Raw genomic sequence first — 16977 nt, forward strand, 5'->3', positions numbered from 1 at the left:
TGAAACTTGGGGGGGGAGGTATTAAAACTGTAAAATGATTTTTCTAATTCCTTCCTACTCAGAATTTTTCCTAAGTTGCTGTAGTTTCGTTGTTTAATATTTTTTAGTTGTAGTTGAACACAATACCTTTATTTTATTTATTTTTTTTATGTGGTACTGAAGATCAAACCCAGCGTCTCGCATGTGTTAGGCAAGTGCTCTACCACTGAGCCACAACCCCAGCCCCACTTGCTATAGTTTCTAAGTACATAAATGTTAACTTCCCTACACCACTCAGTGAAGAGAATAAAACAATATATGAAGTTTATTGCAGCTATCATTTCTGCTGTAGTTTCCTACAGTTTGAAGGACAAAAGTCTCCCAAGTAGTCTGCTTATAAGGCATTTTACATAAAAATGATATAACAATGAAGAACAAAATACCTTGAAATGAAATTTCCATGACTACTGTTTGAACAGTTTTCAGGAGAATCATTTGTAGCTACTTTTCTTAAACCAATGCAATTCTCTCCTTACCCACTTTTTTTATATTGCTGTAATCTTACTCTTCTTTCCTAATTTTTTTGTTTGCCCTTTTCCTTGGATTTCCTGATGTCCAGTTTCAAACCCTGTATTAGTCAAAATGCAGATGGATCCTTCATCTCTTCAGAATGGACTTTCTTTGATGTCTAGTCTACTTTATGAAGCTCTCCATGTAGTTAAGCTACTTTTCTATGGAAAAATGTTCATCTGAGGGCTTAGATGCAATGCCAAAATTTTTCTGAAAAAAACAATTTTTGAAATCATAACTTAATATGAAGCCTGCACAGTGTTCAGAATGTTAGCCTTTCGAATTAGTATCTTTATGGTCCAAGCTTGCTGCAATTAATTATACAATGACTCTTAGATATAACTACTGACATTATCACCTCTTTGTGTCTAAATGTGGAACTGCAGACTCTGGACAGTGAACTTGATGAAAAGTATAAGAAAGTAGAAAATTTAATTGCCAAAAAATCTGAAGAGTCGGCTGATGCCAGAAGGAAAGCTGAAATGCTACAAAATGAAGCAAAAACACTTCTGGCTCAAGCAAACAGCAAACTGCAACTACTCAAAGGTGGGTCTTTTTTCACTTGGGCTCACTTTTTCTTTAAAGGGTGAAAGTCTATTAGCTTTATCTTAGGTAAGCAAATAGAGCCTTATAAACACAGATTGGACCAGGTTTTCAGATCATCATAGACTTAATGTTTTCTTTTATTTTCCACAGATTTAGAAAGAAAATATGAGGACAATCAAAAATACTTAGAAGATAAAGCTCAAGAATTAGTGAGACTGGAAGGAGAGGTCCGTTCACTCCTTAAGGATATAAGCCAGAAAGTTGCTGTTTATAGCACCTGCTTGTAACAAAGAAGAAAAGGCTATAAGATGGCTGAGGTGACCAAAGTTAAATATAAAATAGTTACATTTAAAAAACTGATATAATGATGTTCAAAATAAAACTCATTACCTATTTAATGTTTTAATCACCAAATTTTGTATGAAGTTAAATAAAGTATGGTGCTTTTATATAAATGGTATAATTATTACATACATTATTACATTTGCTGATTTAGTGTTCATAAATCCTTTTTAACAAAGAACTTTTTTCAATGTAAAGATGAATTTATAAAAGCTTACTGCCTCCATGAAGACCCGAATTTGTTATGTCTTTAAATAAGCTTTATTACCCATCTTGTCTTGTCACCATCTTCCAAAAATCTACCCCTTAAAAAATCACTTCCAGGTTGGATTCCCTGGTAGAAATTGAGGAGGGATAGCGCCTAAGAAGCCTTCACTGTTTCAGTGACTGCTTAGTTGCTCCAATCTCCAACTCTTGCAAGTATACGTTGCTCTAGGAATGTGTACAAAAGCAATTTCTGTAATTGTGGTTTATAAGTTTTACCACTTAGAATCAGGCCACAGTTTACGGATACTGCTTTTTACCTTCAGAGCAATGTTACTATTAATCATAAAGTTAAGTCACTACAGTATAATTGCCAAGGCAGTGTCAATTATGTAGCTGAATTAACTAGATTACAGCCCAGCTACTATCTTCTTACACCAAGACTATGCTGTAGACCATTTAATCATCCATATATCCAACACAGCTGCATTTGACATCAGGCCTAGGTAAGTTATGTTAACAGCTGGAATTTAGACAACAAGGCAATGTCCCTCTAGTCTAAGGCAATTATTTGTCACTTTTTTTGAATCCTAATAACAAAGTGGTAGTATCTTACCATTAGAGCAACTATTATTTTTTCTTAAATAGCAAAAACCATCTCTGTTCCCCATGCCTTTTTAGTTAAAATTTAAAAAGCTTTCACTTTATAATAATTTTAAACTTAAGCTCACTCTTCACAGGCCCTCATAATACTGAAAACTAAGTAGCTAACAGTAAGTGAACATTTAAACATTTATTCCTAGGACTTTATTTCCCACCTCATACTGAATGGAACCCTTATGATGGGTTTATTATATTTCATTCAATTCCTTAACTACAAATTTTCCCTGAAATTTAAATAAACTAGCACCAAAATATTGAGATTTTTTTTTTTAAGATGAAGGTCACTTGCAATAATAGCAAGGTAAACTACCACACCAACAACTGCAAACTCTGAACAAGATATATTTAACAAAAACTGTAAAGGCACTGGAGAGCAACCAAAACAGATGGGAAGTTAGGTGAGTTGACACTAAAGCAGGAAACAAAAACTGACTGAATGTCCCGTTTTAAAAAGCTGTCACTTGAGGAAAGCAAAAAGCAAGTTTCTTTGTTAGAGAATCAGAAGAAAATTTGGGGCAACCCCAACAGCTGGAATATGAAGGGGAAAGTCTCAAGGAAAGTAAAGACCCCCTTGGCCCAATTCCTAACTAATTTTTAAACTATATATATTCAGGCAGCTCAAATAAAGCTAAAACAATAGAAATTTTAGCAGTTCCCCTACCCAACAAAAGTATGGAGTTTAAGTCAACTGCCCAATTAATTTTTTTCAATATTTTTCAGAGTTATGTAAGAGAAGCCAGTCTTTATAGTACATCAGTCATGACTATGATATAATCCCTAAGATCACTTAACACAATAAAGGAAAATGTGAACCATATAATGTAATTAAAGACTAATAAACTTTTCCTTTTAGCTACAATCAACTGACTGTAATCTGTATGGAGTAAGATACTATCTCCAAACTTTCCTTAAAACTATAACCTTTAGATTGCAATCCAGTGAATATCTAGTTTGCGTATTGCTAATATTTTAAATTTTTATGTTCCTTTTTAGAAGTCTCTGCAATCTATGCCAAATATGGAAACTTAAGGAATCTGAAATGATTTTCAAATTTCGTTATAACATGGAAAAGCCTATTTAGCATTTAGTACTTGGCCTTAAGTATTTAAAATGGTTATTTATCTTATCAGTAAATGCAACTTTGTAACTCTTTAAAGAAATGATCGTTTTCTCAGCCAAGGAAAATGACAGAAAAAGACAGCAAGTTAAGATCCTTTATGTTATATTTCTCCAAAAGCATATACTAAACATTTACTAGGTATCTGTAAAGCAGATGAAAGAGAAATGACTTTTTAAATGATGTACTTAATGTTGTACAATATGAAAAAGAGATATTCAGAACTATAAAAGTAATAAATAAAATATACACCAGATGTAGTCATGAATGAATCAGGACCATCTCAACATGCACTTAGAATAACCAATAAGTGAATATTAAGACATTTATTTTGGTATCTTCATTCCTTACTATAATACATTTGAGTCTCCATTTAATATTTGAGTTCTGTAGATAAGACTCTTGAGTAACTGTAACAGATTTGTAAGCTTCAATGGAACCTATAAAAACCCCTGAAATACATAAATTCTATCCCTAAATTGCAAGAATTTTAAGAGTTTGAAATGGAAGAGATGGTCACTTTATTTATACGAGTCAGTCCATATATATTTTAATATTGTTCTAATAACTGATTTGTTTCCAATATGTAAACCAAATTTAAAATAACTTGATCACCTTCTTTCAAACACAGCTGCTGACAAACCATACTCCAGGCTCCATCCTTGTAAAAAGTAAATCCAACTTTACTGAATCAGATAAAAGCCACTTAACATTAATTCAAGGAGGTTGAGCCTTTCATAAGTAGCATGAAAATATGGGTTGATGAAAACTTTGCAGGATTCTATTATTAATAGCTTTTTGTCCTGCATAGTAATGCATTGAAATAAAATATTTCAAAATATAGACTATTCCATTCTTTCCAAGCCTATTAAATTCCTTCCAAAAGTTTCATAATTCAGTCCTAGAAATTGTTGGAACTGTGAGCATATCCTGTGACCTCTACAAAAGCTTCCAGGAGATTTCAGAAAATATATCTTCTAATTTAAAAATTGATTGATTTGCCAAATGATGCAGCCAGGTTTGCTTCTCTAAAAGCTTCTGATAAGGTCTGCAAGGGAAAAAATGTAAAATTAAAAATCAAATATTTGTGGGTCAGAAGAAAGTTTAGGTAGCCCATAATTCTGTGTATTGTTAATAATTACCGGATGTGCATGGCAGACTCTAGCTATATCTTCACAGGAGGCTCCATATTCCAAAGCCAGAGCAGCTTCATTTACCATTTCTCCAGCACCCTTTAAAATAAGCCAAAAAGTAATTTTGCTTTGAGGGAAAACAACTGTGTGCTAATAGGATAGCAATTATTAAGAGAATAGAATTTTAAGTCTTGTTTGCCATTATGGCAACTGAGGAAAATTCAGGAAAAGGTGACACAGAAGAGTTTGGGCTCTGAAGCTAGATGGATTCAAATCCCTTCACTCGCTACCTCAACCACTCATTGGCTCTATGTGCTTCATTTAATTTCTTCACTTCAATAATAGCACCTATCTCACAAGCCTATTATAAAAATGAAATAAGGTTAATGTATATACTTAGGAAAAGCAACATAGAAAGCACTCAAATATCATATATTGTTACAACAGATACCTAGGGGAAGAATACACTGTAGTGAAGGCTTCCCTTAGGAGGGAATAACAACAATCACCCATGCCAAAATCTGGAGGCAGAGCATTCTAGGCAGAAGATCCTACAAGCACAAAGGCCTATTATAAAAATAAGACTGATGTGGTAAAAACTTAATGAGCATAGACAGGGAGAACAGAGAGATGAGGTCAGAAAGGTGAGCAGAGTAAGGCTAGATTCAGTGAGGGCTCATCTTTAACAGTTTGAAGTTTAAAAGCACCACTGGAGGGTTTTAAGCAGGGATATGGTTTAGTGTATGTTTTAAAGGGATGATTTAGCTGTAGTATAGATGATATACTACTATATCAAGACTGTGAGAGTGCTGTTGGTACCCTGGTAGAAATGATGCACAGAAGCCTTATTCAAACTTTTGTTGATAATAACATCAGAATGTAAATACCAGGTGGTTTAAAATTAACCTGTAAAATAGCAATGGTTTCCAAGATTCTCAATGGAATTTCTATTTTTACAATACTCACTGGTCCTAGAATATGTGCTCCCAGTACTCGGTCTGTTGATTTCTGCCCAAGAATCTTCACCATGCCATCTGTGTCAGCATTTGTCTTAGCTCTGCTATTAGCAGCAAAGGGAAATTTTCCAACCTTATACTCAATACCCTGGTGAGACAAAAAATGAGAACTTACATAAGCACTGAAAAAATTCATCTCCATTACTGAAATCATCTACTGTTTGTACAGAAAACAAATCCCAAGAAGGCAGTTGTCCACAGAGCATACAGAAATACCAAAAAGCATGTTAATGAAATCTATTTTGGGTATAAATGCAAGCAAATATAAATGTATGTCCATCTATTTCAAGTCAAATATAAAAGCTCTGAAATTATTAGTTTTTTAGTACAGGCAGCTTATTCTTCCCTCTATTACTACTGATAAACCTAAAGAGTGAATGAGCTTTTTGATGCCAACAAAGGAAAAAATACATAAAATCTAATGTTCTCCACAATTACTAAAAAAGCATCTAGTATTGCATTAATAGTTTATCAGTCACCAGTGTTATTAGATCAATTCAAACACTGAAATAAAACTGCCCATGTTCAGAATTACCTCTTCCTTCAACTGCTCTTCTGACTTGCCAACCCACGCAACTTCGGGGTGTGTGTAAATCACTGATGGCACACAATTGTAGTCAATGTGCACAGCACCACCAGCCATTCCTTCAACACAGATAATGCCTTCATCCTCTGCTTTGTGAGCCAGCATTGGACCAGCAACCACATCACCAATAGCATAGATACTACCAAGAGATCAAAAGAAACAGTGAACTTCTGAAATCAAGGATACTCTTCATCAGTTACACCATGTTAACAAAAAATGTTTCTAGGGCTGGGGGTGTAGCTCAGTGCCTCACGTGTGTGAGACCCTGGGTTCTATCCCCAGCATAATAATAAAATAAGTGAATGAGTGAAGAAATAAATAATTGCACTTCTAGTTAATAAGTCACCAAAAGACATATCAAATACAGTTCTTCACTAAGTTCTTTTTTATTTTACATCTTCTAAGTACACTATTCTTCCCCCAAGTTGATACATTTTTTTAAAATATAACAAAAGTCTTATTTTTAAAACAGTGTTTGAAATAAACTTTAAAATTATTGTAAATGCCCAGCATCTGAGAGGCTGAGTTAAGAGGATCACTTGAGCCAGCTCAGGAATTCAAGACCCGCCTCAACAACACAAACCCTGTATGCAAATAAAAGAAAAAAATACATACACATACACATAAACTGAAAATGTAAATAATTACCCAACTTACTTTGGTATTTTTGTTTGGAATCTGGTATTGACTGGAATTCTACCTCTAGGATCTAATTCAATTCCAAGGTCTTCTAGTCCCAAATTCTGAGTAAAGGGTCGTCGACCAATGCAAACCAAGAGTACATCACAAGTGATAACTTCAGCTTTACCACCAGAAGCAGCTTCAATACTAAACAATGAACAGCGTATAACTGTTAAACACACATCTATAAAGATAGGTGATAGTAAGAAATTTAAAATCAAAGACTTCTCAAAGCCTGATGAAATTTCTAATAATGTTAAGTTTACTTCATTATAAGCAAACTGAGTCAGGCAATGGGAAAAATGTATACATCCTCTAGAGTTTTATCATTAAACTCTAATAAAAACAGGCAATGTAGGACGCACAGTGGCACACGCCTGTAATCCCAGCTATTTGGGAAGTGAGGCAAAGTAGCCAAATTCAAAGCCAGCCCCAGCAACTGAGTAAGACCCTCAGCAATTTAGCAAAACTCTGTCTCAAAAGAAAAAATAAAAAGAACTAGAATGTCACTCAGTGGTAAAGTACCCTTGGGTTCAATCCCTAGTAACATCCAAAAAGAAAAACCACAGGTCTCAAGGGTGGGGGGTGTGGATCAGGCTCAGCGGTAATGTGATTAACTGCCTAGGGTTTTTAAGGCCAAGGGTTCCATTCCCAGCAACACAAAACAAAACAAAAAAGCAAAAAAACATAAATCTTAGAATCAGTTAAGAACTATTTCTGCCACTCACCAGCTGCATAACTGACTTCAGTTATTCCACTAAATTATGTAAGTATTTAATAAGTAGAACACAGACACAGTAAGCAATCTAATATTATTGATTTCTGCCTAAAAATACTATATTAATTTTACTAAACAATGGGAACTTTAAGTTTTGTGAACACAAATTATGAAAAGGAATATTACAATAAGAACATTGGTTAATTTTGTCTAATACCAACTAAATCATGAATGTCAGTGCACTAAGTTGATAGATAATACTGAGTCATACAATAAGCAATAAAATCGTCTTATGTTATAGAAACCCAATACATTTGTTAAGCTGATCGAGTGTTTCTTAAGGTGACAAGGATGATATGTCAAAAATAAATGTACTATACTTACAAAACATCAATTTTTCCATCTGACTTTTTGGTAGCACCAGTAACCTTTGTATTCAATTTAAATTTAAATCCTTGCTTTTGAAGAATGCGTTGAAAGTTTTTAGATACCTCCATATCAATTCCGACTCCACCAACATGACCCAAAAATTCAACTGCTGTCACATCTGCACCTAGTCGTTGCCATACTGAACCCTACAAATAACAATTTTAAAAAAAGATAAAGATTTCCATAGCAAATGTTTATTGAATCATCTTAAATAATTTACTTAAGACAGTTTCTTCTCTTGCTAATACTTTTATTAGAAAGAGGTTTAAAATGAACTCTGAAGTAAATGGGTATAACTTCATATATTCACTTATTCACTCAAAATTTATTAAGTACTAACTATGTACTACATATGCTTTTATATGCTAGGCATATATTAATGACCAAAACCCACCAAATTCCTGCCCTTGGGGCCCTTATATTATGGCAGGGGACATTAACAAGTAAAATTCATGCTAAGGGACAGTAAAGTGTTCTAAAGAAAAAGTAGAAAATAAGAATCAAATTATTAAACTGGCTTCATATTTTATCAACAAAGGAAATGTTAATTTTATTCAAAGTATAATTTCAGCTGAATAGTGTTTTTGTTTGCTTGTTTGTTTGATACTAAAGATTGAACCCAGGAATGCTTAACCACTAAGCCACATTCCCAGTCCGCTTTTTAAGTGTTCAGACAGGGTCTCACTAAGTTGCTTAGGGCTTGCTAAATTCTGAAGTTCGCTTTGAACTTGCAATTATCCTGTCTCAGCCTCCCAAGTTGCTGAGATTATAGATGTGCACCAATGTGCACCTGGCTGAACACTGTTTTTTTATTTTAACCATATTTTAACAATTAGCATAACTTCTGAACTGCATAATATACACATGACAAGCAAGATGAATGTCATTTTATAGCATTAAATAATAAAGTATGATAAACAAAGAACATACCCTTTGCACAAAATTATATTAAAAAAATCACCTAGTATGAAGAATAGTATTGGCCAAATTATATTGCTATATTGTGTGCATGTACTAATGTGACAACAAATCCCATCATTATGTACAACTATGATGCACCAATAAAAAAAAAAAACGGAGGAACAAAATCACCTAGTGATTTAATTTAAAATTAGCTAAAAATTTACTCTTTCAATTAGGTTCGTACATTCATTTTACAAATTTCATAAAATTTTGAGGTGAGAGCTGGGTTAAAAAGAGGCAATACAGAGTCACTAAAAATCCAACAGTGAGACTATACAAAGATTAACTCAAAATGCATCCTGAACCTAAAACCCAAGATTATAAAACTTCTAGAAGAAAACACAGAAGACAATCTTAGATCTAATATCTAGATATCTTAGAGATAATATCAAAAGCACAATCCATAAAACAAACAAGCAAAAGATAAATGGGACTTCACTGAAATTAAAAACTTAGAAATATTAAGAACACAAAAGCAAAAGCCAGACTTTTGCAAAGATCTGCAAAATATTGCAAAAAATCTGTGATAAAGGATTTAGATATAGAATACACAAGGAACTCTCCAAACTCAATGGAAAAAAAAAAAATGCACCAATAAAAAACACACAAAATACTGGAACAGACACTTTCATCAAAGATGAAAACAGATAGCAATTATGCACAAACAAAAACTCTCAAGACTACAAGTCACTAGAAAAATGTAAATTAAAACCACAATAAGAGCAGGGCGCAGAGGCTCATGCCTGTAATCCCAGTGGCTTGGGAGGCTGAGGAAGGAGGATCCCGTATGAACAGCTACCCTCAGAAATTTAGCAAGGCCCTAAGCAACTTAGTGAGAACCTGTCTAAAAATAAAAAAATAAACAGGGCTGGAGATGTGGTTCAGTGGTTGAACACCCCAGGGTTCAATCCTTGGTCCAAAAAAAAATATATGGACAGTACTAAGTATTAGTGAGGAAAAAGAGAAATTGAAACATGAATCACTGGTGGTACTGTAAAAATGATACAGTCACCATTTTGGAAGGTGTTAAAAAAATTAATACACAGAATTATTATGTGACTGAACAATCACACTCTTAGGTACATAACCATTAGAAATGAAAACACAACTACATAAAAACTTATCCATGGATATTTATAATACTGTTATTCATGATAGTCCCTCAAGAGAAACAACCTAAATGTCTATCAATTGATGAATATAGGTAACAAAATGTGTAATATCCACAGAATGGAATATTATTCAGTTATAAAAAGATATTAGTATAGACAGCATGCTACAACTTGAATGAATTTTCAGAATATTATGTTAAGTGAAAGAATCCATACACAAAATGCTACATATTGTATGATTCCACTGATAAGAATGTCCAGATTAGGAAATCCATAGACATAGAATGTAGATGAGTTTCCAGGAAGGGAGAAATGGATAAATGACTGCCAATGGGCACCGTTTTTTTTTTTTTTCCTCAGGTGAGGAAAATGTTCTAGCATTATGCAATGTGATAACTATACAACTGTGAACTATGAACTAAAACCATCAAATCAAACCCTTTAAATGGGAGAATTATACAATATGTGAATTAGATCTCAATAAAGTTGTTTAAATGCAACAGCACTCTTCTGAAACTAAATTAGAATAATAAGAAATAGTAGGAGTGTGGAAAGAGTAAGAAGCATTATCTTGGAGTAGTATCACTCAAGTAGGGAATGATGAACACAGGTAAGTTCATCTATCCTAAACTGATTCCAAAACTCCAATAATATCCACCATTTATTTATAGAGCTTATTACATGCCAGGCATTGTTTTAAATGTGTCACTTTATTAAAACCTGACAATAATCCTATAAGCTACATAGGATTTGTATCACCATTATGAAGAACTAGTTCAGAGAGGCTTATTAATTTAACAAGAACACAAAGTCAATAAAAAGCAGAGCTGAAATTCAAATTTAAATATGTACTATTCCAAAACCTATGTTCTCTTTTTCTTGTGGGGTAGGGAATGTGGGGCAGGGTAGGGAGTTCTGGGGATTGAACCCAAGGGCACTTGACCACTGAGCTACATCCACGCCCCTTTTTATTTTCAGACAGGGTCTCACTAATTGCTTAAGGCCTCACTAAACTGCTGAGGCTGGCCCTGAACTTGGGATCCTCCTGCCTCAGCCTCTTGAGTTGCTGGGATTACAAGCATGTGCCACAATGCCTAACAAAATTTAGAGAACTGGGAATTTTTTTCACTTGACATGCTAGGAATTGAACCCATTTTAGGGGAGTGCTCCACCACTGATTTACATCTCCAGCCCTCTAAATCCTATGGTCTCCACCATCAAAACCAAAGCAGGCAGGCAAACCGTAAAAAATAAAAGTACAGTCATATAAAAATCTTTATGAAAAAGGAAAGAGATATGACTATACAGTAAATTCCCTAAGTTTTTAAAAAGATGTGAAAACTAATTCAATACAATAAAAAAACATCTAAAACACTGTGTCAGAATGTCTGAAAATGACCTAAGATGTTATGGTTTGGTGAGAGGTAATCCCCCTAAAGCTCACAAGTGAGACAATACAAGAAGGTTCAGAGGAGAAATGATTGGATTGTAAGAGTCTTAACCCAATCAGTAAATTAATCCTGATAGGGATTAACTGAGTACTAATTGAAGTGGTAGGGTGTGGCTGGAAGAAGTGGGAATTGGGGACCTAGTTTGGGGGTATATATTTGTATCTGGCAAGTGGAGACTCTCTCTCTGCCTTCTGATCACCATGTGAGCAGCTTCCCTCCACCACATTCTCCCACCATGATATTCTGCCTCACCTCCAGCCCTGTGGAATGAAGCCAGTCTTCTAAGGACTAAGACCTCTGAAACCATGAGCCCTCAAATAAACTTTTCTTTCCTAAAATTGTTCTGGTCAGATCTTTTAGTCACAGCGGCAAAAAAAGCTTACTAAAGCATAAGGCTTGTAAAAAAACCTAAACCAAAAGTGCTAAAATGAAGAAATGGAATCACTTTTTGAGGATGTTATACTGACCAACAAAAGGAAACCTAGGCCAGGTGCACTGGCATATGCCTATTGTCCCAGTGACTTGGGAAGCTGAGGCAGCAGGGTCATAATTTTGAAGCAAGCCTTGGCAACTTTGGGAGACCCTGTATCAATATAAAAATTAAAAGGGTTAGGATGTAGCTCAGTGGTAGAGCACTTGCCTAGCATAAGCAAGGCCTGGATTCAATTCCCAGTACTAAAATCAACCAACCAATCAATTAATCATTATTCCTTTAATGTTCTTGTTAGCAACCTATGAGAACAATTTTATAATGGAATGAATAAAATCTTTAGACAAAAAGTGAAGCCCAAGAATAACTAGCTATTTTCAAATGAGTTAATTCCACAATCAAACCAATTAGTTTGACATTAGACATTATCAGTGAACTCTGTTAACTTTAGCATAAAGGAATTGCCAAAATATTTCCTAAATTTTCAAAAAATGGAAAAGAATAGATTCTGGAACATGGAATATCAGTGAACTCTGTTAACTTTAGCATAAAGGAATTGCCAAAATATTGCCTAAATTTTCAAAAAATGGAAAAGAATAGATTCTGGAACATGGACTAGAGATCAGTCACTACATAATACTAGAAGAAACTGTCTGTTTTGACAATGATTAGATGCTACCGCAAGTGTTCCAAACAGGTCACATAAATTGCTCTTATTTTCTAGACTGGTGAATGTGGTATATTTTGATATCAGCAAGGTGTTCAAATATAGTCTCAATATAGATAGATCAACAGAGACTCAAAGATGTTTATAACTTGTTAAACACTGTGGCATTGCCAGGTGCAGTGACACATAATCCCAGCTACTTGGCTGAGGGAGGAGGATGGCAAACTTAAGGCCAACCTCAACAACTTGGCAAGACTCTGTCCCAAAAAATAAAAAGGGTAGAGGATGTAACTTAGTGGTAAAGCACCGCCTGGGTTCAATTTCCAGTACTTTATCCTGGTCACAACTTGAATGACACCAAAGGTAGTATCCTCCATCAAAGAAGATGAGATCTGATAATGGGACTGCATTCCTCAGTTAACATTCTCCCCAAATTTCTGAATCACAAAAGGCAAAAAAAAGCAGGCAAGTATATAAATATCAGAATCAAACTAAAAAATAGATTGGAATAATGTGTGCAAGTGGACAAAACAGTCTTTAGTTAGGTTTAAAAGATTAGCCAAGCATGATGATGTATACCTGGAATCCCAGCTACTCAGGAAGCTAAGTGGAGGATTATAAGTTCAAGGCCTATCTGGGCAACACAGCAAGACCCATCTCAAAAAAACAAATTAAAAATTACATATGTGGGCTGGGGATGTGGCTCAGGCGGTAACACGCTCGCCTGGCATGCGCGGGGCGCTGGGTTCGATCCTCAGCACCACATAAAATAAAATAAAGATGTTGTGTCTGCCGAAAGCTAAAAATAAATAAATAAATATTTTAAAAATTCTCTTTCTCTCTTCCCTCCCTCTCTCCCTCCCCCCCCCCACCTTTCTCTCTTTAAAAAAAAAATTTACATATGTGGGACTGGGGTTGTGGCTCAGTGGTATAGTGCTCACCTAGAATGTGTGACACTGGGTTTGATTCTTAGCACCACATAAAATATAAACAAAATAAAGGTATTATCTACAACTAAAAAAATTACACATGCAAAAAATGAGGTTTTTAACTAACCCCAAGTTTGATATGGCTGCTTTAAAAAGAGAAAAGATAAACAACTAAACTTGGCTGTCTAGTTAAGGGATTCCATTAAAAGAAGTATATCTATGAAAAGACGTAGTTTCTATTATATTGAGTTCTAGACAGCATTACAGGTGAACCTGATAGAGTGGACCACATCAAAATGATGACAACAAAATAATGGATCTGGTTTTTATGAAACCAAAGTACTAAACATTAAGAATAGCAATGCTTGGGGTGGGGCTATATAGCTCAGTGGTAGAGAGCTTGCCTCTCATATGTAAGGCACTGGGTTCAATCCTCAGCACCACATAAAAATAAAGATATGTGTCCATATACAACTAAAATATAAATTGTTAAAAAAATTTTAAAGCAATGCAGAGTCAAATATAAATAAAACTTAGTCCCTGCCTTCAAGGAGCTCATGGTATTGAAGGGAATTCAAAAGTAAACAAGTACATGTAATGTACTATTATTAGTAGATCCTGCAAAATGGTAGATACATTATACCAAGGACTCAAAGACAGAAAAACTTAAACTCTAAGAAGTCATCACTAAAAAGGCAACTACTAAGCTGACTTTTGAAAGATATTTATTTATCAACAAATATTTATTGAGCAATAACAAAAATTAATATAGGAGTACTTATTATATATTGGCCACGGTGTTTGGTTCTAAAGATATACAGTAAATGAAACAGTCCTGATATCTGCCCCCTGGAATTTAAGATTTAATGAAATGATAGGAAACAAGCAGTATCAAGAAAGTGAGATAAATAAAAAACTGACCTTCTGGGTGCAATGGAACATCCAGCAAGAGCACCCCAGAACTCTGGGGTAATAAAGGCAGGGCTCACAAGAATGCAAGGACTGGTAAGGAGTATCCCAAACAGAAGGAAGGTCTACCAATAGAGTGAGATCAAGGTGTATTCAGGAACTGATACACAGATAGACCCAGAACATAGCTTGAGAGGAAAAGGTGCTAATAAAGCTAGAGATATAAGCCAGTGCCAGATCATTTTTAAACCACATCAAATTTGGATTTGTCCTAATAACAATAGGAAGTCACTGAAAAATTTCAAGCAGGGAAAGGACATGATTAAATTTGTGTTAGAGAAAGATCACCCTACCTACTATGAGGAGAAAAGACTAGAAAAACCTAAGAAAATGCAGGACACGAAGGCAGGGGAGAAATCAATGTATAATTCTAATCTTCCTGCTTACCTCCATATGGGTGGCAGTACCATTTATTGAGGTAGAAGTGTTAGAAGAGAAACAGGTTTGGATTTATTTGGGGTGAAGAGGGAGAATGGGCACAGGAAGGTGAAATTACATTTACTTAACAGAGTGCTTGTGACATACACAAATGGAGACGTTGGTACATTCAGATATGAAAGTCTAGAGGCAAGGAGAGAGGATTAGGCTACAGATATTGTAAGTCATTGAATAACTAGAGTGAGAGTAATATTCTGTGAAAGACAAAAAGGGTCTAGGAGAAAACCTGGAAACAGAATCTAGAGTATTACTCACAATTAAAGGGACAGCAAGAAAGGAAAGGTACAGATGAAATCAACTCAAAGGATAGATATAAAATCAGCAGAATACGGAAACAGAGAAGCTAGAGAGTTTTAAAGGCAAGAAATCACACAATGCTGACTGCTGCAAAACAGTAGTCCACTGGATTGAGCAATAAATCTAGTCATGTCCTTATCAGAAGCAATCTATTGATACCAGAATCCATGAACTGAGGACTGTGTGGGAGCTGATAAAAAAGAGCAGAGACAACTCTTTCCTCTCACCTTTTCACTACCGAAGGTGAGAGGAAAATTAGCTGAAAGGTCTGGGATCAAGAGAAGGCTTATTTATATGTACGTAAGCCTATCTCTGCAAGCGTGGATGCACCTGAGCATGTGTGGAGGGGTATGTTTATGTGTGTGTGTATGTGTGTGTGTGTATATATATATATACACACACACACACACACACACACATACATGTAGAGGCAAGCTCAACTATAAATGAAAGGGGAGAAGCAGCAGGAAAGAGTTTAAAAACTGAAAAATACAAGAAAGAATAAAAATCATAAAACCAAGCTCCTGAGAAGGAAAAAAAATGATGTGGTACCAAGCTCAGGTGAAGGGATTAATCACAGAGAAAACAGCATTTCTATAGTAACAAGAAGGAGAGCAAAAGGATAGCTGCAAAAACAGCTAGTAAGGTCATTTTCAAATGTGGGGCATCAAGGGGAGGGAGCTGTCATCTCATGCTTTCTCTTTAATGTGCTCTTTAGGAGAAAAGGAGATCTGCAGGCAAAAGACAATGTACTAGCAGAGGTATGAAAAAAGTGAGAAAGAAAACAGCCACTACAAGATCAGGACAGTGTACAGGCGAGGGGAGTTATGGGTGGTTACCCAGGCTGAGGAACCTGTTAAGGTTTGTGACCAAAGAATTTATATAGGCATGAATCCACAGGATTCACCTTTCTCCAGAAATAACAATGGGAATAGCATTAAAAAGTCATACAGCTGCATTCAACAAGAGTTTAATTAAACTATTTCTGCCAAGCAATATAACAGAACCATTGAGGCAAGTGACACCATATAAGAGAGTGGTTAAAGTGATAGACTGTGTAAACTGATAAAGAAAGCATTCATGACAGGAAAAAGCAAATGGCAAAAACATATGGAATTTCTGGAATAGAAAATATGGAGTATAGAGTACACTGAGAGTAACTGAGCAAAAATAAAGAAGATTGTGGTTACAGAATAAAATGTCTGAATTTATGATTTCAGAAACAGAGCAATTCTTGGTGATGAAAAGTACAATGGTTCTAGAAGAGGATACCTAAAATGAAGGGAAAAGGTCACTGGAAATATGTGGAAAGTTGCCAGATGGACAGAAAGGGTGAAGTTATGAAACAAGCAGAAGGTATGAAACATCATGGTGCTCAGACAACTCCAAGTTGTCTAATAATTATAAAACATAAATTAGGAGGGAGCAAAGAGCCAGGGCAGGTAGGATGTGTAAGAAGCATAGTCTTCAACTGGAATGCAATTTTGCTCAGAATAATAGACATCTTTTAGCATCTAGGGCTGTCAAATTAAAAAAGAATTAGCCATGGGCTTCTAATCCAGCGGCTCAAGAAGCTGAGGCAGGAAGATCACAAGTTCACAGCCAGCCTCAGCAAAAAGTGAGGTACTAGGCAACTCACTGAGACCCTGTGTCTTAAATAAAATAAAAAAATTGAGCTGGGAATATGGCTCAGTGGCTACTGCCCTGAGTTCAATCCCAGTACCCTTCCCCCGCCCC

The 16977-nt window shown here is 35.2% G+C and overlaps 2 protein-coding genes across 3 annotated transcripts in view; one reads left to right on the plus strand and one right to left on the minus strand.

Moving 5' to 3' along the window:
- Window positions 1–1550, plus strand: part of Lamb1 (laminin subunit beta 1) — a 68161-nt gene extending 66611 nt beyond the window's left edge. Inside the window, exons 32-33 of the mRNA XM_015488333.2 lie at window positions 936–1095; window positions 1246–1550. Coding sequence (XP_015343819.1) covers window positions 936–1095; window positions 1246–1382 — 297 coding nt within the window. The 3' untranslated portion in view covers window positions 1383–1550. The remainder of the gene's footprint in view (window positions 1–935; window positions 1096–1245) is intronic.
- Window positions 185–16977, minus strand: part of Dld (dihydrolipoamide dehydrogenase) — a 27617-nt gene continuing 10824 nt past the window's right edge. The window contains exons 9-14 of one of the 2 annotated variants that reach the window (XM_015488334.2): window positions 7940–8130; window positions 6814–6984; window positions 6106–6295; window positions 5521–5658; window positions 4564–4653; window positions 3733–4469 (exon numbers count right to left, since the gene is read on the minus strand). In XM_015488334.2, coding sequence (XP_015343820.1) covers window positions 4404–4469; window positions 4564–4653; window positions 5521–5658; window positions 6106–6295; window positions 6814–6984; window positions 7940–8130 — 846 coding nt within the window. In that variant the 3' untranslated portion in view covers window positions 3733–4403. Of the gene's footprint in view, window positions 273–3732; window positions 4470–4563; window positions 4654–5520; window positions 5659–6105; window positions 6296–6813; window positions 6985–7939; window positions 8131–16977 lie in introns of those variants that run through there. The other variant, XM_048786099.1, reaches the window with a different exon arrangement.

This window comes from Marmota marmota, unplaced genomic scaffold (assembly GCF_001458135.2).
Source record: "Marmota marmota marmota unplaced genomic scaffold, marMar, whole genome shotgun sequence".
Lineage (NCBI taxonomy): Eukaryota > Metazoa > Chordata > Mammalia > Rodentia > Sciuridae > Marmota > Marmota marmota.